Source organism: Mus pahari, chromosome 21 (genome assembly GCF_900095145.1).
Source record: "Mus pahari chromosome 21, PAHARI_EIJ_v1.1, whole genome shotgun sequence".
Classification (NCBI taxonomy): Eukaryota; Metazoa; Chordata; class Mammalia; order Rodentia; family Muridae; genus Mus; species Mus pahari.
The window spans coordinates 20782136-20807511 of record NC_034610.1 but is presented as its reverse complement, the minus strand read 5'-3'; the positions used below and the strand labels follow the sequence as shown (position 1 = coordinate 20807511).

Sequence of the window (25376 nt, the reverse complement as noted above, 5' to 3'; positions counted from 1 at the left end):
AGGGGAGACTGCTTCTAGGGGAGACTGCTTCTAGAGGAGACTGCTTCTAGGGGAGACTGCTTCTAGGGGAGACTGCTTCTAGGGGAGACTGCTTCTAGGGGAGACTGCTTCCAGGGGAGACTGCTTCTAGGGGAGACTGCTTCCAGGGGAGACTGCTTCCAGGGGAGACTGCTTCTAGAGGAGACTGCTTCTAGAGGAGACTGTTTCTAGCAGGAGCTCCTTGTACCACCCCCGCCCTTTTTTTTTTCTTTTTTTGAGAGGCAGCACAGGTGGGGCATTCGCAGGGGATAAAGCGACTTCCTCGAGTCTCACTTTGCATTTTCCTATTTCAGCTTTTCCTTCCAGACCCAGTCCTGAGGCTCAAGGGTGTCATCGGCTTTGGGGGTCACAGCACCCGATGGGTGAGGTTCCCATGCCAGTTTTGATTGGGTGGGATGAATGAATTTTAGGGAAGGAAAGATTTCTAGTTCTGTCTTAGGCACTTTCTTTCCTCTGGTCCTCTGCTCACCTCTCATTCCTGAGGGATAATGTGAGTCCTTAGGTCATGGGTGCCCCTGTTCACTTGGTAAGGTCTGCTAGGCACTGGCTGGGCTAAAGGGATCCCAAAGGCCCAAGAGCTCTGAGATACAGATCTGTGTGTGTGTAAAATTTTTTAAAATTATTTTATGGGGCTGGAGAGGTGGCTCAGCAGTTGGGAGCACTGTCTGCTCTTCCAGAGGTCCTGAGTTCAAATCCCAGCAACCACATGGTGGCTCACAACCATCTGTAATGGAGTCTGATGTCCTCTTCTGGAGTGTCTGAAGACAGCTACAGTGTACTTACATATAATAAATAAATCAGATGCTTCAAACAGGACCTGTGAGCCACCGTGTGGGAGCTTGGGGCAGAACGAGAGTCTTCTGCAAGAACACTAAGCTGCCTTCCCGCTGAGCCATCTTTCCAGCCCTTCTATGAGTGTGGGTCTCTCTGACCCAGGTCAGATGTGTTAGAATTGGGTATGATGTGGGAAGCCAGCCTATGCAGTGGGCTTCTAGGAAGACCTCAGGTAGAAAGCAGTGGTGTTTCTCTTCTTTCTGGGTATGCTCTAAGCCCTTCTGGGCGTGGTCTCTGAGTCTTTGATCTTTTGCTACCAAGATCACCAGTCCTTTTTTTTTTTTTTTTTTTTTTTTTTTTTTTTTTTCAAGACAGGGTTTCTCTGTGTAGCCTTGGCTGACCTGGAACTCACTCTGTAGACCAGGCTGGCCTCGATCTCAGAAATCTGCCTGCCTCTGCCTCCCAAGTGCTGGGATTAAAGGCGTGCGCCACCATGTCCGGCAAGATTACCAGTCTTTATGGTGAAGAGGCTTTAGTTGTTTTCTGCACATATGCCTCTGTGTGTGTGTGTGTGTGTGTGTGTGTGTGTGTGTGTGTGTGTGTCTGGGTGGCCAAATGCCTCTGTGTGTGCTGAGTACATACATGTGTGTGTCAGACTCCCCTTCTAAGCAGCCAAGAGGGACCTGGATGGGTTTCTGTGGGTGACTTTGGTCCTGGCCCTCATATGCTAGGCCCTGTGGACCAAAGATGGTGTGGCTGTTGTTTACCCCTGCCATGCAGTCATAATTGTCCTGCAGATTGACACTGGGCAGCAGAGATTTTTTCTTGGCCACACCGACAAGGTACATGTCTGCTGGGCCTGGGCGGGGAGAGGTGAACCTGCAGGCCATATTACATTCCCTTCCTTATTCTACGTCTCCAGGTCTCTGCCCTGGCGCTCAATGGCAGTGATACACTGCTAGCCTCAGCTCAGGTGCAGCCTCCCAGCATGGTGCGTCTCTGGGACTTCCAAACTGGGGGATGCCTGTCTCTCTTTAGAAGCCCACTGCACACCATCTGCTCCCTCAGGTGCAGTAGCTTTGGGTCAGGGCAGCAGGGGCAGTGGGAGATGCCAAAAAACTGCTGACCTCATCTTTCACACCTGCAGCTTCTCTGGCAGTGGAGCACTCCTCTTCGGTGTGGGCAAGGACAGACACGGGAGGACGGTAATGTGTCAATAAGCCTGGTACCTGTTGCTTGGGTGGTGAGCTCCAACCAGCCTTTGCTTGCTTGCTTTTTTGTTTGTTTATTTGTTTGCTGTTTGATTATTTGTTTGGTTTTGTTAGGTTTTTTTTGAGACAGGGTTTCTCTGTGTAGCCCTGGCTGTCCTGGAACTCACTCTGAAGACCAGGCTGGCCTCGAACTCAGATCTGCCTGCCTCTGCCTCGTGAGTGCTGGGACTAAAAGTGTGTGCCATCACTCCCTGGCCCAGCTTTTGTTTTCTAAAACTCTTGTCTTTGTTTAATTTCTGCTTATTAAAATAGTATGTATGTCTTGCTTTAAAATGGGGGCTGGAGAGATGGCTCAGTGGTTAAGAGCACTGACTACTCTTCCAGAGGTCAATTCCCAGCAAGCTCACAACCATCTGTAATGGGATCTGATGCCCTCTTCTGGTGTGTCTGAAGACAGCTACAGTGTACTCATATACATAAAATAAATTAATCTGAGAGAGAGAAGAGAGAGAAGAGAAGAGAGAGAGAGAATGAGAGAGAATGAGAATGGGAATCAAGATGACCTAGACGTGATGGCACATTCCTTTGTTTTGATTGGCTTTGCTTTGTCCCCCCCCCCCCCAAGGAAACGGAGGCAGGTGGGCCATTCGCTAGACCAGTCTGGTCTACATAGCAAGCTCCAGGCCAGCCAGGGCTACATACATTAAATCTGTATTTAAATGTTCGGTGTTAGAGTTGTAAGCATTTAGCTGCTCTGAACTGACCCATTGTTTCAGTGTGAGCTACCTTCGTTTTTCCCAGAATGCTGGGAATCCAATTTAGGGAGGGCCTTATGTTAGCCAGTTGCCCTGCCAACTGTTTCAGTCAGGTTTTGCTCATCTCTGTAGACAGCTACAGCTGCACTCTGCAGACCTGATGTTCAGGGGCTGACCTCTGTGTCAGGGAAAAGTCCCTCCCTACTTGTTGAGGGGCTGAGGGCTCAGCTAGTTCTTACAGGGCAGGGCTAGGCAGAGCTCTTGTGGGGCTTGGTGTCTGCCCTGAGAGCTCATTCTGCGTTTGTTGCAGGTGGTGGTGGCCTGGGGCACAGACCAGGTGGGCCTCGGAGGTGAGGTAGTGGTTCTTGCAAAAGTGCATACTGACTTTGATGTCCAGGCCTTCCAGATCGCCTTTTTTGATGAAACCAGGTGATGTGGCCAGGCTCTGGTGCTGGGGCAGGGTTTGGGCCTTCAGCCCCTCTCTGCTCCACTTTGCTTACTCTTCCATACCTGCAGGATGGCATCATGTGGTCGGGGCAGTGTGAGGCTCTGGCGGCTGCGGGGTGGTGTCCTTCGGTCCTGCGCTGTGGACCTGGGGGAGTATTGTTCACTGGAGCTCACTGACCTTGCCTTTGCACAGGCACTGGATGGCCACTGTGCGCCCTCGGCCGGCACACTGTGAGTCCCCACCTTTGTTCTTATCCAGCCCTCCCTTTACTCTGAGCACCTGCCTCACTCCACCCTCCCTCTGCAGCTTTGTGTGCAGCCATAGTGGTCACATCCTGGAGATTGACCACCAGCGCATGTCTGTGCAGCACGTCCGCCGCTTGCTGCCTGCACGGTCCCCTGGTACTCCCCTCGCCGAGAAGCAGAACTTGAGCGTCGGTAGGTGGGGACCCATTCCTCGGGGAAGTGACATCACATTGAGGTACTGACGGCTACCCTTTTCAGGGTCCGGCATCGCTCTCAGTAGCCTCGGTGTCTCTACTGCCACGTGTGCTGTGGGTTCTGAGGATGGCTACTTGCGACTCTGGCCCCTGGACTTTTCCTCCGTGCTCCTAGAGGCTGGTGAGATTGCAGACATCATCCACCCTAGCGTGGGGAGAGCTGGCGCAGGGAAGGTTGGGATCCTTCGGTTTTGGGAGTACTCTTCTCGGGCTGGACAGTGAGCTATGGGATGAGGGAGCTGCCCTGAACCTGGCTGCCTAGCAGTACCAGTGCTGCTCTCTGCAGGCAGCTTTCACTGGGGCTTTGGGGGCAGTGGCCGGTGGGCACGATACTCTCAGAACTTTGGAGACCTTGGCAGCAGAGGAGCAAGGGGTCTGTGTCTTGGGTACTTCAGTACCCACATAGTGTGGTGTGAGCTTTCCTGGAGCCCCAGCGGCTGTCGACCTACCCTTCCCACAGAACACGATGGCCCTGTCAGTTCGGTCTCCTTCAGTCCCGATGGCCTACGTGTGCTGTCCACCACCACTTCAGGCCACCTGGGCTTCCTGGATATCCCCTCCCGGGAGTATACTGTGTTGGCACGCTCCCACATGGCCCCAGTGTTGGCGCTTTCTACAGAACAGAACCGGGGACAGATGGCCACTGTGTCCCTTGACCACACTGTCCGCATCTGGGATCTGGCTACCCTACAGCAGGTAGGGAGTGGCAAAAGGCAGGCAGGGGATAGATCCAGATGCCATACCTGAAGGCTGAGGGCAGGGGATCCACAGAGAGTTGGGTCCTTCCAGCCCAGTCTCTGGAACTTAGTGTTAAAATCACATGGGGCACAATTGTCCCTTGAGTTTTTTTTTTTTTTTTTTTTTTTTTTTTCGAGACAGGGTTTTTCTTATAGCCCTGGCTGTCCTGGAACTCACTCTGTAGACCAGGCTGGCCTCGAACTCAGAAATCTGCCTGCCTCTGCCTCCCAAGTGCTGGGATTAAAGGTGTGTGCCAGCACGCCCAGCCCCTTGAGTTTTCTTGGCCCCTACCCACCCTTCATGGCGGCCTCTTTCCTCCAGCTGTATGACTTCTCATCCTCCGAGGACACCCCTTGTGCTGTTGCTTTCCACCCTAAAATGCCAAACTTGTTCTGTGGCTTCAGCAGTGGGGCTGTGCGTTCCTTCAGCTTGGAGAACTCTGGAGTCCTGGTAGAACACATGTGAGTGTTTCCAGGGGTGGTGGGGGCGGAGGGGCAGGGTTACACAGACACCACCAGTGAATACAGAAGCTCAGGAGCTCTGTGGGATCCCATGTGAGGAGGACCCTTTGCAGGAAAGCCAGTGCCACCATAAACCACATCTTGGCTCCCAGGGCCAAGGTCAGCGAGTATCCCATGTGTGGTACAGGCGTCACCGAGGGGCCATCACCAGCCTGGTCATCACCCTTGACGGCAGATTCCTGTTCAGCTCCTGCTCTCAGGGCTCCCTGGTCCAGTACAGCTGTACTGTCCCCCGATGCTGCGTCCTACGTGTGGCAGGTCAGGCTCCTAGCCACTCATGCTGCTTCCTTCCGAGCACTGGGGGGCTCTGTCTTGGTTAGCTCTCTATGCTGTGATAAAGATGGTGATAAAGCAAGCTGGGGAAGAGAGTTTATTTCATCTTACAGTTTCCAGTCTGTCCAGGGATGTCAGGGCAGGAACTTGAAGGTAGGAACTGAAGCAGAGGTCATGGAGGGGTACCGCTTACTGACTTGATCCCCATGCCTGGCTCTGCCTGCTTCCCTTACACAGCCCAGGACCATCTGCCCAGAAGAAGTGGCACTGCCAAATGGGCAAGGCTTCCTACATCAGTCATTCATTAATCAAGAAAATGCTCCCACAAATTTGTTCACATGGCCAATCTGGTAGAGGTATTTTCTTTCCAGATGACTCTCACTTGTGTCACATTTACCAAAAAAAAAAAAAAATCTAATCAGGGCATGGCCATTACCTCCATGCTTAGGATCTGTGTTGTGCCATGTGCCTCACTCCAAGGAGGGGTCTATAAGCCCTCCTTATAAGCCAACCATCAGTAAGGGTCTGTGCCTCTTCTGCTTCAGAAGGTGTGCAGCCTGGGCACTGGCAAAGCAATTGTGAGAGATCTATTTAGATAGCATCTGTGCCTCTGGTGCTCCTCCTTGACTTTGCCTGCCAAGTGAGACAGCTTGAGAGACCTGAAGTATAAGCTCTGTGCAAACTATAGAGGGCCAGTATATGCTGCAGGGGAGATGGGGTTAAGAGTCTCCCACCACATCCACTGACCCCCTGCCCTGTGCTGCTACAGCCAACATGGTCTGTCAGGATGGTCGCCCCAATCCCAATATTCTGGCAGTCAGTGGAGACAGCTGCCGGCTGGCCTTTGTGGGCCCCTCCAAGTGCATGGTGACAATTGTGGAGTCGGCCTCCTTGGATGAGGTGAGTATGGGGCCCCCTAGGCCAGGGCTCTGCCTGTCTAGGTATAAAGTGTACAGGAATAGGCAAGAAGCTACAGTTGCTCAGGGACAGCCCAGGGCCCATCCCCGATACTGAAGGTCCGGGCCTCACCACACTTTCCTGAAGCTCAGCTTCCTAAGTGGGGCTTATGTCTGGGCACCCAGGTGGGGGCTCCTGAAGCCACTTCCCTAGCCCTGGGTGGTACCCACTAACCCTGGATTGGAGGCTAGTGGTCACTTGCCCCCTAGCTACTCCGTATAGATGTCAGCACCCTCAACCTGGCCAGCAACCACCTGGACTCGGCTGTGGCTGTTTGCTTCGGTCCCGGGAACTCGGGCCATCTGCTGGTGTCCACATCCTCTAACAAGGTTGTGGTACTGGACTCTGTATCAGGACACACTCTCCGGGAGGTGAGTCAGGATACTGTAGGCAGTGGGCTGCCGACCCTTCCCTGTTCCTGCAGCCTTGCCCCAGTGCCAGTTGTTCCACCACAAAGGGGCATCTTGAGAATGCTTTATTCTAGTTATCTAGTGTCCGCTCCAGAGCCTGCTGCTCCCTGGCTCTCAGCGAGGATGCTTGTTTGCTGCTGGCAGCCACTGACCGGACCATTACAGTGTGGGATTATCCAACACAGGCAAACCCCAGCTGCCAGGTACGTGCTGTGGGCAGCAATGGGCTGTGGCTCCCCATGGGTAGCTGAGGAGACCCTGGAGGAGCAAGTGAGGGAAGGCAGGGATTGGAAGGATGGAAGGTGATGTGTAGAACCCTCTGCTTACTGAAGCCAAAAGCTACATGGGGATACCTAGAGACTGGGAGCACAGAATCCTGGGCATGCTCTGGGTCCCTATATGTGGTGCTTACTGCCCCTAGGTATACATTGGCCACTCAGAGCCTGTGCACGTTGTAGCCTTCACACCTGATCAGCTGCAGGTCATCAGTGTGGGGGATGCCATCTTCCTCTGGGACATCCTGGCTACCCCTGAGAGGCAAGTGTCTACCTTTCACCATGTCTGCATGGGCCTTTGCTGGCTGGCCCCTGACCCCTCTCTTGTTCTCAGAGACGGAAGTGATCCTGAAGCACCCCCTGTGCATGAGGCCGGTGAGTGATTCAGGCTTAGCTGGAAGAGGAGGGCATGACCATGTTAGTTGGTGTGGAGCTGACACTGGGTTGGTGGTCATGTTGGGCAAATGGCACCATCTTCTCTCCTGTGCCTGCCTGAGGAGGCCTCCTCCCTGAGAGACATCTGGCACTCCCAGCCCCGACATGGTCTTTCTATCTCTAGGCTCTAGTTCGGGGCAGCTTGATGACCTGGCATCTGGGGCTAGTGGACTCCCTCGGCAGCAAGTGCCCATACCGTCTCAGGCATTACCGCCCCCACTGAGTACCCATGACAGGCTCCTTGAAGGCAGTACTGGTAAGGGTGGGGTCCTTAGCAGGTCTGGGGGGACATGGTCACACAGTGTGCTATCAGGCAGGTGGCTGTTCCCTTCCTTCCTTCTTTCTTTCAAGACCGGCTCTCACTATATCTGTGCCCTCCTGTGTCCTATGTGGGAGCCACAGCCCGTTGCTGCCCACAGCACGTACCTGGCAGCTGGGGTTTGCCTGTGTTGGATAATCGCACACTGTGACGGTCCGGTCAGTGGGTTCCAGGGAGCAGCAGGAGTATCTGCTCTATGTGTATACATTTGTCTCACTTTCGAGACAGCTCTAGCTGTCCTGAAACTCACCACATAGACCAGGCTGGCCTCAAACTCCCGGAGATCTATTTGTCTCCACTTCCAAATGCTGGGGTTAAAGGTGTGTGCTACCAACTCCGGCTTTGCTTTTTCTCTTGCTGGTCTTAACCCTAGGCACCTTCTCCACGTCTGATGAGGAAGGACTCTGTGAGGAGAACCATGTTTCTGAGGCGCTCCTCCAAGGCCAGGCCCCAACCCCACATGTGCTCGTGGACAGAGAGGCCAGTGGAGCTGGGGATGCCCCCCGGGAGGCTGCAGGGAGCTCCCGGACACGAGCTGGGCATCCCAAACCCCACAGCCAGATGAGTAAGCCTGGCTGCGGGCAGAGACCAAGACCTCTGTCAGACCACTTTGGGGGCTTGTAGTAATCTTTCCTGGGGATCCTGATATACCTGCGGTGGGTGGGACACAGCTCTCGGCCTAGCAGGGTTGGGGGGCTTTGTGTCTGGGGAGGAATCTTTGGTGGTAGTAGGCAGTTGAGTGTCCCATGGTCTCTTCTTTCAGGTGAATGGAGCCTTCGGAGCGGGAAGGCTGGGCCCCCAACCCGCCCAGATTCCTACAAGCACTTCACAGCTCGATATAAGGCCTCTCCACGGGTTAAGGTTGGCAGCACACCATGCTAGGGGTTTCTCAACATGGTCTTCTCTCAACGTGGGCCCTCTCAGTCTTTCCCTGGAGAACTTCACTCCATCCTGCCCACACACATCCTCCATCCCATAGTGTAGATGCTCAGCTTTCTGGTTCTGCTGGTCCTACCTGTCTCTCACTGGCACTGCTGCCCTTCTCTGCCCCTCAGTAGCCTCCTAGTTCCTGGCTCCCATGGATCCCACCTCTCTATTTATAACCCCAGGTCCCTTACCTGACCACTCTGCATATCTCCTAGCGCTGACCTGTGTAGTCTGGGGACAGCTACAACCTGTGTAGTCTGGGGACAGCTACGCTGGTGGCCAGCTTTCTGGGTCTGCTTCCTTGCAGAGTGTCTCCTTCCCTCCCATTGGCAGGGAGCGGCTGCGACTGAAGGCCGTTGTGGGCTACAATGGGAATGGGCGGGCCAACATGGTCTGGAGGCCCGACACAGGTAGGACTGCAGTGTCCAGTCTCATCCTCTCGGGTGGGTCCTCCACAGCAAACAAACACCGGATGTCAGTTGAAGCTTCTAGAGTGTAGGGCACTGGCACATGCCCTTGTTATACCAAAGCCCCATGAGGTCTGACTGCCGGTGGTGGCGGTGCTAGGATATTGTCATTTTCTTTGTCTACAGGCTTCTTTGCCTACACATGTGGTCGCCTGGTGGTAGTGGAGGACCTGCATTCTGGCACCCAGCGGCATTGGCTTGGCCATTCTCAGGAGATCTCTACTCTGGCACTCAACCAGGATGGCCAGGTGCATCCCTTATCCACGTCCAGGGGCACGGTGTCCAGTAGAGTGTGGCTGTGGCTCTAGTTCAGCATGCAGGACACATCCCCTCGTACCCTCCATTTAGCAAGGGCAGGCATGGGGGCTGTCTCTACTGACCACGCTCACCTTCTGGCCTGCAGATCTTGGCCTCTGCCTCCTGCTGCGGCAACACAGCTGCCCGTTGCCAGATCCGAATTTGGGATGTTCCCAAGGGCCTCTGTCGGCACCTCCTTTCCCACCATGACACAGCTGTGCAAGCTCTGGCTTTCTCACCAGATGATGAGTTTCTTGTAACGTTGGGTAGGTAGGCTTGGGTAAGCAGAGAGAGGGCAGATTTCTAGGAGCCCTGGTGGCTGGACGATGCCTGACATCCCTGTTATATGTCCCTAGGGGACTATGCTGACAGGAACCTTGCCCTGTGGAGCATGGCCACCTATGAACTCCTGTCATCGACTCGCCTCCTGGAGCCTGTGCATGGTGTGGCCTTTAACCCATGGGATGCCAGTGAGCTCACCTGTGTGGGCACAAATGCCATCACCTTCTGGCGCCTGCAGCATCATGGGCCAGACACCTGCTTCCAGGTACCAGGCAGCTGACTGAGGTGTTATTTTAGCATTGGTGTCTCACCTGCATGTGCCTCTGTATGAGGGTGCTGAATCCCCTTCAACAGTTACACAGTTGTGAGCTGCCATGTGGATGCTGGGAAATGATCCTGGGTCCTCTGGAAAAGCAGCCAGTGCTCTTAACCTCTGAGCCATCTCTCCAATCCTGAGGTGTTCCATGGCAACTTGAGAGAATGGAAAACGGTTGCCTGAGGTCCTCACTAACCCACAGCCACACTTGTGTTCTGTCAGGCACACCGAGAGCCAGTCCCTGAGGAACTGGGGGCGTCCGAGTTGACCTCGCTCTGCTATGGGGCCAGCCCTCTGCTCTATTGCGGCTCCAGCTCTGGCCAGGTCTGTGTCTGGGACACTGGCACTGGCCACTGCTTCCTGGCCTGGGAGGCTGACGATGGGGAGATCGGTGAGTGCTCTACAGCTCTGTCACCCTCCAGTCGAGCTGGCCGTCACAGGGTGGGAAATGGGTATTTCATGCCCACCCTGTCTTCTAGGGGTGCTGCTGTGTTCGGGCTCTAGACTGATCAGTGGGAGCAACACAAAGAGGCTTCGCCTTTGGGCTGTGGGGGTTGTGCCAGAGCTGAGGCGCAAAGGCTCCAGTGCCAGGTGAGCTGCCATAGGCCTCTGGCCTGCATCATCCCCCTGGGTTTTGGCTGTAAAGTCTCAAGTCCTTGATGGATCCTGCAAGCCAGCACTGTGTAGCACAGCTCTTAGTCGAGGGCTACCCTGCATATCTGTCATTAGTTGGCCCCTCCTTATGGGTACACTCAGGCATAGCATGGGCCTTGCACACTGCAGACCAAGGATAAAGAAGCTTAAAATCCCTGGCTTGTTGAGTTGGTTCATCCACCCATGAGAGCACAGGACCAGACTGATAGCTGCCAGTTTTCCTGTCACCTGGCAGACTCTGCTGGCTTGTGTCTCCAGCCTCAAGACTCCTTCCCCTGTTCTTTTAGATCCAGTTCTGTTCTCATGGAGCGTGAGCTGACCCTGGATGGGGCTGTTGTGAGTGCCAGTTTTGACAGTGGCATGGACATGGGTGTAGTGGGTACCACAGCTGGCACCATCTGGTACATCAGCTGGACAGAGGGCACTAGCACCCGCCTCATCAGTGGCCACAGGACCAAGGTGAGCTCACTGGGCTGTGAAGGAAGACAGGATTCCCAGCCCAGGCAGGGTAGGCTAGGGCAGCAAGCCCATTTACTGCCTCCATCTTTTCCACCACAGTCATTATGTCTTCAGCTCATGAGTAACAATACTCAGGGAGACTGAGTGTGGTCTCTTGGGTCCAGGCATTGTATTTGCCAGTATAGACTGACTCTGTAGTCTTTTTCTTTTGTAACTTGTTGAAGAACCCACATCACCTGCTTAGCCCTTCCTATAGGCTGACTCTGCTGACGTCGGCAGGATCCTACTGTGGATTCCTGGCAGTCCCACCAGCTTCTGATTGGATCTGCTCATATGCAGTTAGAACTGGTCTGGGTATTTCAGATGTGGTCAGGTCTAGGCAGGCCTGTCATTTGATAGGACTATCTGGATTTATCCATTCCTGACAGCCATGTGATAGATGGTGTCTGTGGCCTTGTATGGGCTTCCTTCATTGTCCCATCAGATTTCCAGGTTCATCCAGGCTGTGTCTCAGTTCTTCTGTCTTTCCTATGGCCAGTTTTCCTGTTGTTCAAATAGCCAGTATGCTCTCCCTCCCGGAGAAGTTTGGGTCTTGAGCCCTTAGCTGTGCTGGCAGTCCTGACTGCTTCCCAGCACTAAGCATGGACAGGATTCCAGGCCCATAGGCTGTGATATGAACCTCATGAGCCCGGGATGGCCATGGGACCCAGGACCCCTGAGCAACCCTAGCCTTGGATTTTCTCCAAGATATATTATGCATCAGCTTACATGGAATTTTACTGGTTCATGGCATCTGTGCCACCTGCCTCCAGAAATCCTGATTCTCAGTGGTGCCCATGAGATACACGTGTTTTCTCCATCAAGATATTCAACAACCTGAATAAAAAGCCACAAAGCCAGGGCCGGGCATGGTGGCGCACGCCTTTAATCCCAGCACTTGGGAGGCAGAGGCAGGTGAATTTCTGATGTTCGAGGCCAGCCTGGTCTACAGTACAGAGTGAGTTCCAGGACAGCCAGGGCTACACAGAGAAACCCTGTCTCGAAAAACCAAAAAAAAAAAAAAAAAAGCCACAAAGCCACTCAAGCTCTGGGCAGTGGGGACATCCAAGTGGCTCGTGCTTTTTCCTTAGCCTGCTGGAGACACAAGGTCACATTATATACTCTAGGTTCTGTCAGTGTTTGCTGTGGTTTTCCAAGTCCCACCTACGATGGGCTCACCCCTAAGTCTAGGGAGCAGTATGCCCTCACATGGGGGTGGTCGGGTCAGATGGGCTTGGGCTGAAGACAGTTGTTCCCATGTGGGCAGCCTGGCTTGGAGATCTGAGTGGGAAAGGCCCAGATGGGCATCCCCTCGACTGTACTGGGGTCCCACAGGTAAACGAGGTGGTCTTCAGCCCCAGTGAATCTCACTGTGCCACCTGTGGCGAGGATGGGAGCGTGAGGGTGTGGTCTTTGGCCAGCATGGAGCTGGTGATCCAGTTTCAGGTGCTGAACCAGGTAGGCTGAGGGATCTGGGGGGCATCTGCTCTGCTCCCTCTGACCCTTCCTGGGGACTTGCTGATTTTCCCCTCTCCATGCAACACTAGAGCTGCCTCTGCCTTGCGTGGACGCCCCCATCCTGTGAACTTCCAGAGCAGCAGCAGGTAGTGGCCGGCTACAGCGATGGCACACTTCGAGTCTTCAGTATCTCTCGTACTGCAATGGAACTCAAGATGCACCCCCACCGGACCGCTCTGACAGCCATTGCCTTCTCCACTGACGGTGAGGAGATGCGGCCACAGAGTCACGTGCCTACCTCATCTAGCCTGCACCACACTTCCAGGTCGTGGGTTGGGCTCACATAATGGCATCATAGTCTCCATCTGCCACAGGTCAGACCATCCTCTCTGGAGATAAGGATGGACTTGTGGCTATAAGCCATCCCTGCACAGGAATGACCTTCCGTGTGCTCAGTGACCACCGGGGTGCTCCAATTTCTGCTCTCCAGAGCACAAGCAAAGAAGTAAGGCGCTCAGGTGGTGGTGGGGAGGGGCTTGGGGTGCTATGGGCGGGCGGTAGATTCTCACATCCCTCATTTCTACCAGTATGGAGACCTAGGGGTAGAGGGTGTAGAACTGTGGCTGGCTGCGAGTGGGGACCAACGTGTCAGTATCTGGGTCTCTGACTGGCTCCGGGACCGCTGTGAACTCCTGGAATGGTTGAGCTTTCCTGCACCTGCCATCTCAGAGGTAAGAGTTCCACAGGCATGTGGGTGGGAATTGGAGCCTGCAACCCAGCACAACATACTGCTTTCCACAGGCTCCAGGCCTGCTGCCCCCCTCTCTTGCTGCCTTCTGCCCTTGGGATAGGGCGATACTGGTGTGTGTGGGCCTGGGTGCACATGAGGAGGTCGTCTTCTACAGCCTCCGCCAGAAGCAGGTTTGTGCCATCACTGCGCTGTAAGTGGCCAGCCAGGGCTGGGTGTCATAGGGTTAGAAGGCCATGCGATCACTGCGCTGTAGGTGGCCAGCCAGGGCTGTGTGTCACAGGGTTAGAAGGCCATGCCATCACTGCGCTGTAGGTGGCCAGCCAGGGCTGGGTGTCACAGGGTTAGAAGGTCATGCCATCACTGCGCTGTAGGTGGCCAGCCAGGGCTGGGTGTCACAGGGTTAGAAGGCCATGCGATCACTGCGCTGTAGGTGGCCAGCCAGGGCTGGGTGTCACAGGGTTAGAAGGCCATGCGATCACTGCACTGTAGGTGGCCAGCCAGGGCTGTGTGTCACAGGGTTAGAAGGCCATGGAGCCTGGGCTTTGTCCCTAGCAGGAGACCTCAGTGTCAGACCTCAGTGTCATACTGTTGTCCTACAGGTAATACAGAGGACACCTCTGCCCTTCTTCGCCATGTCCTTGAGCCTGTCCCCAGGGGCTCCGCTCATGGTGGTTGGTTTTGCTGGTGAGTGCTGGTTGACACACAGAGAGAGGGCAGCTTTGACAGCCTTCAGCCATAGCAGGTTTGGGGCCGTAGACGTCATGACCCTGCTCTCCTCAGCAAGGTTCCCTGGTGTCATATTCAGCACCCTGTCATCTACCCACAGAGTGCATGCTGAGGCTCCTGGACTGTGCGTCAGGGACTGCCCAGGACTTGGAAGGCCATGATGACTCGGTCCACCTGAGTAGGTTCACGCCATCTGGCAGACTGCTCTTCACAGCTGCTCACAACGAGATCCTGGTGTGGGAAGTCACCGGTCCCTGAGCTATTGCTAGGAACATAAGCAGAAAAGCCAGACTCTGGATTGCTGTATGCCGAGCCAGGATGGCTGGGACAGGCTTCAGAACTGCATTGTTTGGAATTTGGGTGAAATCAAGGAGGCTGAGGGTGTGGCAGTGGCTTAGAGTCTGTGAAGTGTGGATTTGATCCTCAGACCTGCTCCCTCATACACAGAAGGCTTGGTTGGCATAGTGGGTTTTTCACATGAAGGTTGTTCTATTGCTTGTATTTTGTACAGTTTAAGGAAATAAAATCTGGCATTTATTATATCGATACATTGTTTTATTGTCCCATAAATTGTATCTCTGCATCACTTCTGGCCTGAGCTCACCCTTCCCTCCTGCCCGTGGCCTGAGACGTTGGCACCACCTGCAGTGTCAGGAGCACTCAACTGGCAGGCAGGCGGGCGCCTTTCCTAAGCCTAACCACTAGCTGGTGCTGTGTGGGCGGGACCGGAAGCCTGGATGAGGGCGGTACTGAAGACAGGAAGTGCGGGGGCCTGCGCGGGTCGAAGGAGAGGGTTGGGGTTGGGGTTGGGTCTACTCGGGCCGGGAGCGGTGGGTTTGGGGTGCTGCTGCGGGTAGCAGCCATGCGGCGCGATGTGCGCATCCTGCTGCTGGGCGAGGGTAGGCGCGCTGGGGCCGCGGGAAGACGGGTGGGGTCGCCGTGACCTCGGCGCTGCTCCTGACTACTGTTCCCTCTCCCCGCGCAGCCCAGGTGGGGAAGACTTCTCTGATCCTGTCGCTAGTCGGCGAGGAGTTTCCCGAGGAGGTGCGCGGGGCGGACTGGACGCTTAGGGCGGATGCTAGGCTCTGGGCAGCCGCTCCGCATTCAATACTGACCCACCTGTTGCAGGTCCCTGCCCGCGCGGAGGAGATAACCATCCCCGCCGACGTCACCCCGGAGAAGGTGCCCACTCATATCGTGGATTACTCAGGTATCTCCAAATGCTGCCTCCCAGCCGGTGTGTATTGAGCCTGCAGCCGGTCTGTATCGAGCGCAACAACCATTCTACTTAGGATTCTTTTTCCTTCTAGAAGCGGAGCAGACAGAGGAGGAACTTCAGGAGGAGATCCACAAGGTGCGGTGCATCTTGCAGGCCCGTGGGTACTGAGCCCGATTCCTTGGTCCTAACTTGCTGCCACCTAGTCGTAATCGGCTTCCTTTTCTGGCGGCTGATTAGGTGACTGTGTTTGACCCTGATAATTCAGCTGTGACCTTCACGGCTGAGTATTGTTGGCTTTTCCAGATCACAGCTTTCTGGGAACCAGGACCTGGCCAGTGCTGCCCTTAGTGATCCTTCCCAGGGTCTGAGGGGAGCAGATACACACACATCCTTCATTGCTTTTCCTTAAACATACTCCCGTTCCCCAGTACTATTCCTTCCTAGGCTGTAGTGGATGCCATCTTAATTAGGCGTTCCCTGTTGCCAGAGTTACTGTGTTCCTGAATGCAGTCCTTCAGCCTTCTCTGTGTCCTATAGGTGCATGTCACTTGGTCAGGGTGCAGTGTCTCCTTGTTTGCGTCTGCAGCATCCTTGCTGCTTGTACTGAGATAGAAAGTGAGACAGACCTGCCTCAGGACTGTACCCTGCGTGTGATGGGTCTGTCATAAGTCTAGGATGTGCTGTTTAGAGCCATGGTGCTAGGGTCTGATGTCTCTTAGGGAGTGTTGGCAGGGAGAGGCCTGCTTGGCAAAGACGGACTTTCCTGGCCTCAGAGCCCTGCCCATCCTGCTGTGAGCACCTGCGACATGCCCGAGTGGCCTATGCTGTCCACAGTGAGCAGGCAGACTATGCCCGAGTGGCCTATGCTGTCCACAGTGAGCAGGCAGACTATGCCCAAGTGGCCTATGCTGTCCACAGTGAGCAGGCAGACTATGCCCGAGTGGCCTCTGCTGTCCACTGTGAGCAGGCAGACTATGCCCAAGTGGCCAGGCACACTACGCTCACCCTGTACCTTGCTTTCCTTTAGGCAAATGTAGTGTGTGTGGTGTATGATGTGTCTGAGGAGACCACCATTGAGAAGGTAAGCGAGGGGATCTCCTTGGCCATTTTTTTGTTTTTGTTTTTTAAGATTCATTTGTTTATATGAATACATTCATCTGTCTTCAGACACACCAGAATAGGTCCTCAGATGGTTGTGAGACCCCATGTGGGGGCTGGGAATTGAACTCAGGACCTCTGGCAGAGCAGTCAGTGCTCTTAACCGCTGAGCCGTCTCCTCTCTTTGTCCTAGTGCCTGGCATAGTTGGCCATTGGCCTGGACAGTACATAGTGGCTCTTGATGCTCATCCCTTACTCCTAGCCTCACATCTATTGAGCCTTTCGGGGACCCCACAGCTCTGAGCTAGGAAGCATTCTCCCTGTACCCCAGCTTCTTGGGGACAGTCAGACAAGTCCCTGTCTGTCATCTGTAGTCTCCCACCAGCTTGCTCCTGCACTCTGAAAGCTTGTGTAACCCCAGGAAGAAGAGCATGGGCTGATGAGCATGCGCATGTTCTTGCCTCACACTTGGACTTTGTCTTTCAGATCCGAACCAAGTGGATCCCGCTTGTGAATGGCAGGACAGCGACAGGGCCCAGGTGACCAGCAGGGCCTCAGCTAGGGGGACTAGAGCCCACCTGCTCCCCATCCCTGGTGATCATGGCCTCTCTCCCAGGTTGCCCATCATCTTGGTGGGCAATAAGTCTGACCTGCGACCAGGGAGTACCATGGAGGCTGTGCTGCCCATCATGAGCCAGTTTCCTGAGATAGAGACCTGCGTGGAGGTGAGCAGGGAGGGCTGTGGTAAGACCCTGAAGCAGCTCCCTAGATCTGTCCTGGGTCCCTCCTGAGTCCGTCCTCACCCTTGTCCAGTGTTCAGCCAAGCACTTGAGGAATATCTCAGAGTTGTTCTACTACGCCCAGAAGGCTGTTCTGCACCCCACAGCCCCCCTTTATGACCCTGAGGCCAAGCAGGTACGTAGTGGGTGAGGGTCACACACTCATTTCCCAAAGTCCCATCCCAAGGCCCATGTGGGCCTTGGATAAGGAGTACAGATAAATGCGCGTACCGACAGGGTGGCCAGGACAAGGGCCACTTGGTGTTGTGTCCCTGCAGCTCAGGCCCGCATGCGTCCAGGCACTCACACGCATCTTCAGGCTGTCAGACCAGGACCTAGACCACGGGCTAAGCGATGAGGAACTCAATGCCTTCCAGGTGTGGTCCTGCCCTGACACCCTAGCTTCCCTTGTGCGAGGGTCCTCAGGATAGCTGACTGATCTGAAGCACCCTCTTACCTGAGGCAGAAGTCCTGCTTTGGCCATCCCTTGGCCCCACAGGCCCTGGAGGATGTGAAGAGGGTGGTGTGCAAGAACGTGTCAGGTGGTGTGCAGGATGATCGGCTGACCCTGGAAGGTGAGGCAGGCGTTACCCTGATGTGTGGGGAGTGGCAAGGCGGAGTACTAACCTTCCACCTTCCCACAGGTTTCCTCTTCCTGAACACACTCTTCATCCAGCGTGGCCGGCACGAGACCACGTGGACCATCCTGCGGCGCTTTGGTTACAGTGACTCACTGGAGCTAACGCCCGACTACCTCTGTCCACCGTGAGTTGTAGGCTGATGGGCAGTGGTGCTTATATTCTTGGGGTAGATCCTTGTGACTTGGGGACGCTAGCTTGGCCTCTCAACACACACTCATTAGCTCCTCCCCTTGCTTAGCCCCAACCACCGTGTAACCAGAGGTTCTGTTGGGAGTGCCTGACTGACTGCCCAGGCACTTTTAACTGTCACAAGTGACAGTAACCCTGCCTTGTGACAGTTTAAGTGCATCCCCACAGGCTCCATGTCCCCCCTGGCTGCAGCACGGAGCTCAACCATCGTGGCTACCAGTTTGTGCAGCGGGTGTTTGAGAAACATGACCAGGTGAGCACGTTACCTCACACCTTGACACCCCTCCCCCAAAGAAACTTGTCACCATAGCCCCTTTACCTGTAGGACCATGATGGCGTCCTCTCGCCCACGGAACTACAGAATCTCTTCAGTGTGTTCTCAGGTGCCCCGTGGGGCCCTGAACTCTTGCACACAGTCCCCACTCAGTCTGGCTGTCTGCCTTTGCATGGCTATCTCTGCCAGTGGACGTAAGTACAGTCCCTGTCTACCTGTCTGCCCCTACCCATCCCATCTTACTCTCCTTAGCCCTGCACCCTCCTTTACCCCCAGCCTCGTGACCTACTTGGATGTCCAGCAATGCCTTGCGCACCTTGGCTTCCTGGGTTACCCTACCCTCTGTGAACAGGACTCTCAGGCACAGGCGATCACAGGTAGGTGAACACTTTTGGTCCCTGGGCCTAGCCAAGCCCTTCTTGATGGCCAACACCCTCACATGAGCTCATCTTTACAGTTACCCGTGAGAAGAAACTGGACCAGGAGAAAGGGCAGACACAGCGCAGCGTTCTCATGTGTAAGGTGTTGGGAGCCCGAGGAGTGGGCAAGTCAGCCTTCTTGCAAGCCTTCCTTGGCAACAGCCTTGGGGTGAGAATTATGGAGACCCCAACCCCTACCTGGGAACTCAAGGGGGCAAGAGGGGTGCCACAGAGAATTCTGGGGCCAAAAACTCTTCCTGCTGTCCACACAGGAAGCCAGGGACCCCCCTGAGAAATGCCCCCTGCATACCATCAATACAGTGCGGGTCAGCGGGCAGGAGAAGTACCTGATTGTGAGTGAGGGCCTGTGCGCCGTGTCCTGAAGGGTATACCTGTGAAACCCGTATACCCATTCTTCCTCCTAATGGAGCTGTCTCAGGGTGGCCTTTGAGGGACCCAGCTGTGGGGAGGCCACTAAAGCTACTGTTTGTCCCAGCTGTGTGAAGTGAATGCTGACAGCCTGCTGGACACCTCTCTAGACACTACCTGTGATGTCGCTTGCTTAATGTTTGACCGCAGTGATCCCAAGACCTTTGTACACTGTGCTACCATATACAAGGCAAGCCCTGACCTGGGGTCCTGTAGGGGGATCCCAACCATAGCCCAGTTAGCCAGCAAGCTCAGCTTGCAAATATTTCTTTTTTCCTGACAGCGTTATTACATGGATGGGCAGACCCCCTGCCTCTTTATCGCCTCCAAAGCTGATCTCCCTGAAGGTGTTGTCCCCCCAGGGCTGTCACCAGCTGACTTCTGCCGGAGGCACCGGCTGCCTGCCCTAGCCTCATTCTCCTGCTTGGGATCAGCACAGCCCAGCGCAGATGTCTTTACCCAACTTGCAACCATGGCCACTTTCCCGTGAGTATACCGAAGCCTCAGTGTGGGTGGGGCTTAGTCTATCTGGGTACAAAGGTGTCAGAGCTGAAGGGTGGGCCTGTGGCCCAGAGAGCTATGCTGGATGGCCTCTGGCTTGGCTTCTGGCTGCCTGGGACTGGTTTTCAGCAGTGAGCTTTTCGCAAGCACACGCCTTGAGTATTCTTCTTTCCACAGACACCTGGTGCACCCAGAGCTGCACCCCACCTCCTTCTGGCTCCGAGGAGTGCTGGTGGCTGTCGGGACGGCGGTGGCTGCTGTCCTTAGCTTCTCACTATACAGGGTCCTAGTGAAGAGCCGATGATGAAGGACCCATGAGCCTTTCTTGCCCCCAGGCACAGCACACTGTGGTGCCTTGTGTGGGCCCACATGGCAAAGGAGTATGGGCTTTCGGCCTGTTGGAGTAATGTCTGTGTGGGTGGCTACAGGGTCCCTGGGACTGATGTGGGTTCCTGCTCAGGGACTTGGTATCTAGATCTTGGCTTCCAAAAGTCTGTTTTTGCCCTATGACAGGCATGTCCTGCTGAGCCCGAGAGTACTGGTGCCCGGTGGGAGGCCTTAGCCTCGGAGGGAGTATTGTGTGTAAGGGGCTGGGCTGTGGGTAAGGAAGTCAGTGACCAGGACCTCAAGTTCTCAGGTGTTCCCCCTTCCTGGTTGTGTATGGCCAGTTTTCATGTAGGGGGCAAGAGGTAGTGGTCAAATCAGGGAGGGACCTGATAGTCACAGAGTTCCCACCTTTTTGTCAGGCGTGGAGCCTTACCCGCACTTCACCAGCTGCAGAGCAAGTGGAACTGGCTTTCCTGATTAAACCTCACTTGTCTTTTCCATCTCTTGGATTTTGATCTCTCAGTGCAACTTTCTCTCTCTCTCTCTCTCTCTCTCTCTCTCTCTCTCTCTCTCTCTCTCTCTCTCTCCTTCTTTCTTTAAAAAATATGCTTATTTTTATGAGTTTGAGTGTTTTGCCTGCATATATGTAAGTGCCCTGTGTGTGTGTGTGCCTGGTGCCGACAGAAGCCAAATGAGTATGTCAGAGTTCCCTGGAACTGGAGTTAACTGATGATTGTGAGCCATCACGTGGGTGTTGGAAACAAACCCAGGTCCCCTGCAGAAGCAGCAAGTGCTCTGAACCACCAAGCCCTCCCCAGCCCCATAAAAATGGCTTTTCTTCAATCTAAATGTAACTACTGTTTTTGTGTGAGTTGGAAATGCCACCTGACCCTTCTGTCTCCCCTGTGCCCTGGTTCCCATTCTGAGGTCTCACTAGTCATGCTGATTAATGGCCGTGGAAAGTCCAGCTAAGGGGTCTGCTGTCCAGTAATGCCAGCATCCATCCGTGTCATGGCGGGGGGTGTGTGTGAGAGAGGGCTCCCAGTGCATGTCTGCTGCTTGCCTGGGAACATTGCTTCTGCTGTTGGCTCTTCATTGTCCCACACTCTACACAGCCCAGGCAGCCTGCCTGGCTCTGCTGAGAACCTGGGCTTTATGTGTAGCCTGGCTGTTACAAGCAAGGGACAGCCATAGATCTCAGCTTGGGCAGAAGCTGAGGGAAGGATGGACTGCTGGGCTCGGAGCTGTTCTTGTAACATGACCTCCTACCACCAAAGACACCCAAACAGGAATCCACACACTCAACAAATCACTTGGGTTGGGTCAGGTGGGTTCTCTCTGCCCCAGAATGCCCATGGAACGGGGCTCCCTGAAAAAGGAGGCCTCTGCCTCCTGCTCCAGTCCCACCCTACTGGCCTGCAGTCCCCTGAGCTGCTAGGCAGGCTGCTTATTGTAGGCAGGTGTGTTCCCTATAGAGGCCCATCGGGCAAGAATAACTGCCATCGTGTCTTTGTGGTAGCAGATTCTGTTTTGAATGATACTTAGAGGGGTTGCCATGGTTACACACACACACACACCCTATTGGTCTGTCACCTTCACTGACCTCAGGAGCACACCCCCTCCCTTATCCAAGCTGCAGTCAGTCCTACCTTCAGGTGGCTATCCCCTGTGCCTTCTTGACTGGTGTTTCTGCACTGGAGGCCCTGCTATCTAAAATCCAATTCAGGGATGTTTGGTTAGAGCTCCCAGCCTTGGCCATGAGTAGGGAACCTGGGGCTCCCTTGCTGGAACAGTGCAAATAAGGACAAGTGTGTCTACTGACAGCAGCTCCAGCTCAGGAGAACGTGTGGTGGGGAGCAAACGGACCTTGACGTTCTGGGATGGGTCACAGACCTAGTTTTAGTAGAAAGCAAGCACCCTTAGGAAGGTAATAAAACACAGGCTGCCTAAGAGGGATAGTGGGTGCTGCAGGCTGCCAGCTATGGCCTTCTGGGAGAAGCTTCTGCAGCACGTAGTGCAAGAGCCATACGCAGGCAGTGGTTCTGGGTCGAGCTGTTCGGTGGGGGACGGTTCTACCCAGGCTGTGCGTCGAGTTGGGGCCGCGCGTGCGCGTGCAGGATATGCGCGTACTCTGGCTGTGTGCGCGCTGGGCTGGCATCTCGGTGACGCTGTCTGAGCTCGGGGAACGCAGAGCAGAGCAGGCGGAGCGGGCCGGCCGGGGCGGAGCGGAGCGGTCCGCAGAGCAGCCCCTCCCGGCCTCGGCCGACCCCGGCCCTCGGCCCGGCTCTATGGACAGGAGCTCGCTGCTGCAGCTCATTCAGGAGCAGGTGCGTGGTGGGTGGGAGCTGGCACTGCCTTGGCGCCCTTCCAGCCGGTGAGGGGTTCGGGGGAGGGACCATGCTCGCAGAAGGCCCAGGCAGCCGCCTCCCAAATCCCCCTCCCTGCACGACCTTGGTCTCTGAGACTCCCAACCCCAAGAAAGGTCTGGCTTCATCGGGTTTCCACGGAAAGCTGGGGATGGAGGGTGGTGGTCCTTGGACCTAGGTCCTTCCCCTTTCTAGGACTGGTAGGGCGAATATGAAGTGGTAGAGCAGCCAAACCAGGCACCTTGCCCTGCCAGGGCCTGAGAACAAGCTGGTTCTAGCAAACAGGCACTGACTGGCCCAAAGGTCCAGCCTTCCTAGCCAGCCTGGCTCAGCCCTGTGGCTGGGAGTTGGCCCACCCTCTACTCCCCCACCACAGCAGCTGGATCCTGAGAACACAGGCTTCATCGGTGCGGACTCCTTCGCTGGTCTGGTACACAGCCATGAGCTGCCCCTGGACCCCACCAAGTTGGACATGTTGGTGGCTCTGGCTCAGAGCAACGAGCGGGGCCAGGTCTGCTACCAGGAGCTGGTGGACCTGGTCAGTGCCATGGTGTGCGGGCAGCAGGGGAGGGCCCAGGCCTGGTCAAGCGCAGCACCCTGACCAAAGCTGGGTGGGCACAGCTTCTTACTGGGTAGGGCTTACAGACCTGGGCAGTGTGGAAGACCCTTAGACCGTTAGCAGCCACACAGCCAAGTAGGGTAGGGTTCCACAGGAACAATACCGTCACCCACACTAAGGTTCCTGCCCTTCAGATCAGCAGCAAGCGCTCCAGCAGCTTCAAGAGAGCCATTGCTAACGGACAGCGGGCACTGCCCCGGGACGGACTGCTAGACGAGCCAGGCCTGAGTGTCTATAAGCGGTTTGTGCGCTATGTGGCCTATGAGATCCTGCCCTGCGAGGTGGACCGCCGCTGGTACTTCTACAGGCACCGCACCTGCCCACCCCCTGTGTTCATGGCCTCGGTCACCCTTGCCCAGGTGGGCCTGCCTACACGTTGCCCCGGGGCCTCCTGAGTCCCTAGTCTTGACCAGCCCTAACACTAGTGTCCCCAGATCATCGTGTTCCTGTGCTACGGGGCACGTCTCAACAAGTGGGTGCTCCAGACCTACCACCCTGAATACATGAAGAGCCCTCTGGTGTATCACCCAGGACACCGTGCTCGGGCATGGCGCTTCCTCACCTACATGTTCATGCATGTCGGGTAAGTGAGCTCTGCCTTCCAGAGCCTCTTCGCCACTCCTACCCCCAGCACCTGCCCACTGACTCGGAAGGCTCATCTCCCAGCCAGCTTACACTGCCTGAGGTGGTCTGGAGTAGGCAGGGTACCCATCTGACCACCTCTGCCATGCTCCTCTGTGGCCAGGCTGGAGCAGCTAGGGTTCAATGCCCTCCTGCAGCTGATGATCGGCGTGCCCCTGGAGATGGTACATGGCGTGCTTCGCATCAGCCTGCTCTACCTGGCGGGCGTGCTGGCAGGTGAGACTGGCACGTAGGTGGGTGGGTCCCCTACCTACCTCACCTGTTGAGGGGAGGGCCAGCTGTGCCCTCACCTCTCCCTTTGCCCACAGGCTCCCTGACTGTCTCTATCACAGATATGCGTGCCCCCGTGGTAGGGGGCTCTGGAGGGGTCTATGCCCTGTGCTCAGCACACCTGGCCAATGTTGTCATGGTAATGGGACTGCCTTTCTGGGGAGGTGGGAAGGGGCCCACTGAACATGCTTCACAGCCTGTCTGCCTGCCCCATCAGAACTGGGCTGGGATGCGGTGTCCATACAAGCTGCTGAGGATGGTGCTGGCTCTGGTGTGCAGTGAGTAGCGGGGCAGGTGGGGCGCTGGGAGGCCCTCTACCTGCAGACAGGGCCCCTCCCACCTGTTGCTCCCTCTGCAGTGAGTTCCGAAGTGGGCCGGGCTGTGTGGCTACGCTTCTCCCCACCACTGCCTGCCTCAGGCCCACAGCCCAGCTTCATGGCACACCTGGCTGGTGCAGTGGTAGGTGTAAGCATGGGCCTTACCATCCTTCGGAGCTATGAGGAGCGCCTGAGGGACCAGTGCGGCTGGTGGGTGGTGCTACTTGCCTATGGCACCTTCCTGCTTTTCGCCATCTTCTGGAACGTCTTTGCCTATGACCTGCTGGGTGCCGATATCCCCCCTCCACCTTGACCTGCTCCCTAGGGCCATATGGCTAGAGCCAGGCACCAGGTGGGCCTGCATGTCTGCCCTCTATGAATGGACCTCTTGGCTGCTTTTCCCCACAGGGGCAGGGGGGCCCTTTGATTCCCCACCCCCAGCTGAAGCCAAGTCTTACTGCAGCCCTTCCTAGGCCTTTCCAGGGGGAGGGGCGCTACTAGGCCAGGGCTGGGTGGAGGACCTTGAATGTGGCCCTAGAGGGGATCCCTTCCCTCCCCACTGACCCCAGGACTTGCAGTCTGAGCCTTTTTGGAGAATGAATAAATATTTTACACAGCACCTGGTAGCTGCCCTGGTGCTCTGCAGGCTTGTCTGCCCCCTCACCAAAGCTGTATGAGACACCTCCCCTCCAGGACGGTCTGTGCTCACTCCCTCTCTCCCCTGACTTGACGTGGTGGCTTTACTCCTGGTCATGGCTGGAACCCACAAGAGGTGGGGCCCCTGGGAAGAGACTGTGGACTTCCAGGTCAGTCCAAGTTCAGCAATCGTTTATTGTGCTCCAAGAGCTTCCAATCTCCTGTTCTTCCATCCTCCCTTCCAAACGCAAGCCCACAACAGTTCACTTGGCCTGGGTCCTGTAATTCTTGGCGGGTCCTTGTGGGAGGCCCCGTCGGGGTGAAGGTCAGGCAGCAGGTCTGGGCATACATATGCCCATAGCCCAAGTTTGCACAAGATGAAGAGTCCAAAACTCTAAGACATTCACTAGTGAGGGCCACAAGGGTTCTGGGGTCAAGTTACTAACCACCAGAACCATGATGGGGCCCTGGATGACCTCTCGGGCCCCGCTCTGAAAGGCAGTGCGCTCTTGCACCTGGGCTAGAAGCAGCAAGTAGTGCTTGAGTGTGTACTGGAGGGTTAGTTAGCAAGCTAGGAACTGTAGCCACCGCCTCTCCGTATATGAAAGCTGCAACCCCAG

At 55.5% G+C, this 25376-nt stretch overlaps 3 protein-coding genes across 6 annotated transcripts in view; all 3 read left to right on the top strand.

Moving 5' to 3' along the window:
• The window catches only part of Wdr90 (WD repeat domain 90), a 23935-nt gene extending 9352 nt beyond the window's left edge, over nt 1-14583 (top strand). For both annotated transcript variants that reach the window (XM_029532975.1, XM_029532976.1), the window contains exons 9-40: nt 333-401; nt 1545-1655; nt 1736-1881; nt 1961-2018; nt 3090-3208; nt 3296-3457; nt 3534-3664; nt 3731-3847; nt 4187-4422; nt 4786-4925; nt 5113-5243; nt 6028-6158; nt 6425-6586; nt 6700-6828; nt 7047-7275; nt 7460-7591; nt 8028-8219; nt 8418-8515; nt 8889-8991; nt 9175-9296; nt 9452-9611; nt 9702-9892; nt 10166-10334; nt 10423-10534; nt 10885-11056; nt 12431-12553; nt 12643-12817; nt 12928-13058; nt 13141-13284; nt 13355-13474; nt 13904-13988; nt 14131-14583. In XM_029532975.1, coding sequence (XP_029388835.1) covers nt 333-401; nt 1545-1655; nt 1736-1881; nt 1961-2018; nt 3090-3208; nt 3296-3457; nt 3534-3664; nt 3731-3847; nt 4187-4422; nt 4786-4925; nt 5113-5243; nt 6028-6158; nt 6425-6586; nt 6700-6828; nt 7047-7275; nt 7460-7591; nt 8028-8219; nt 8418-8515; nt 8889-8991; nt 9175-9296; nt 9452-9611; nt 9702-9892; nt 10166-10334; nt 10423-10534; nt 10885-11056; nt 12431-12553; nt 12643-12817; nt 12928-13058; nt 13141-13284; nt 13355-13474; nt 13904-13988; nt 14131-14288 — 4458 coding nt within the window. In that variant the 3' untranslated portion in view covers nt 14289-14583. The remainder of the gene's footprint in view (nt 1-332; nt 402-1544; nt 1656-1735; nt 1882-1960; nt 2019-3089; nt 3209-3295; nt 3458-3533; nt 3665-3730; nt 3848-4186; nt 4423-4785; nt 4926-5112; nt 5244-6027; nt 6159-6424; nt 6587-6699; nt 6829-7046; nt 7276-7459; nt 7592-8027; nt 8220-8417; nt 8516-8888; nt 8992-9174; nt 9297-9451; nt 9612-9701; nt 9893-10165; nt 10335-10422; nt 10535-10884; nt 11057-12430; nt 12554-12642; nt 12818-12927; nt 13059-13140; nt 13285-13354; nt 13475-13903; nt 13989-14130) is intronic.
• Nucleotides 14499-20406, top strand: Rhot2 (ras homolog family member T2). The gene is made up of 19 exons (XM_021221787.1): nt 14499-14929; nt 15016-15074; nt 15159-15240; nt 15341-15384; nt 16277-16330; nt 16834-16886; nt 16964-17072; nt 17161-17262; nt 17405-17503; nt 17593-17701; nt 17771-17891; nt 18125-18209; nt 18282-18424; nt 18507-18607; nt 18688-18818; nt 18922-19002; nt 19146-19268; nt 19362-19564; nt 19757-20406. Exons 1-19 carry the CDS (start codon nt 14893-14895, stop codon nt 19881-19883), a joined length of 1863 nt encoding a protein of 620 aa, XP_021077446.1. The 5' UTR covers nt 14499-14892; the 3' UTR covers nt 19884-20406.
• A 129-nt stretch (nt 20407-20535) lies between these two features.
• On the top strand, nt 20536-25123 carry Rhbdl1 (rhomboid like 1). 3 transcript variants are annotated; one of them, XM_029532884.1, is made up of 8 exons: nt 20536-22233; nt 22649-22810; nt 23026-23250; nt 23326-23474; nt 23637-23749; nt 23866-23942; nt 24021-24081; nt 24162-25123. In XM_029532884.1, the coding sequence occupies exons 1-8, from the start codon at nt 22027-22029 to the stop codon at nt 24431-24433; spliced, it is 1266 nt and encodes a 421-aa protein (XP_029388744.1). In that variant the 5' UTR covers nt 20536-22026; the 3' UTR covers nt 24434-25123. The 3 variants fall into 3 exon arrangements, with proteins under 3 accessions (XP_029388744.1, XP_021077447.2, XP_029388745.1); XM_021221788.2 differs by having other exon boundaries at nt 23842-23942; nt 24162-24739; XM_029532885.1 differs by lacking the exon at nt 22649-22810 and having other exon boundaries at nt 23842-23942.
• The last annotated feature ends 253 nt before the right edge of the window (nt 25124-25376 follow it).

Excerpts from the sequence above, each read along its gene's own strand:
- Rhbdl1 (XM_021221788.2), top strand. The coding sequence starts at position 22,027 with ATGCGCGTACTCTGGCTGTGTGCGCGCTGGGCTGGCATCTCGGTGACG. Across the intron at positions 22,234-22,648 it reads TGCAGCTCATTCAGGAGCAG|CAGCTGGATCCTGAGAACAC; the intron begins GTGCGTGGTGGG and ends CCCCCACCACAG. Across the intron at positions 23,475-23,636 it reads TACATGTTCATGCATGTCGG|GCTGGAGCAGCTAGGGTTCA; the intron begins GTAAGTGAGCTC and ends CTCTGTGGCCAG.
- Rhot2 (XM_021221787.1), top strand. The coding sequence starts at position 14,893 with ATGCGGCGCGATGTGCGCATCCTGCTGCTGGGCGAGG. Across the intron at positions 14,930-15,015 it reads CATCCTGCTGCTGGGCGAGG|CCCAGGTGGGGAAGACTTCT; the intron begins GTAGGCGCGCTG and ends CTCCCCGCGCAG. Across the intron at positions 17,263-17,404 it reads ATGACCCTGAGGCCAAGCAG|CTCAGGCCCGCATGCGTCCA; the intron begins GTACGTAGTGGG and ends GTGTCCCTGCAG.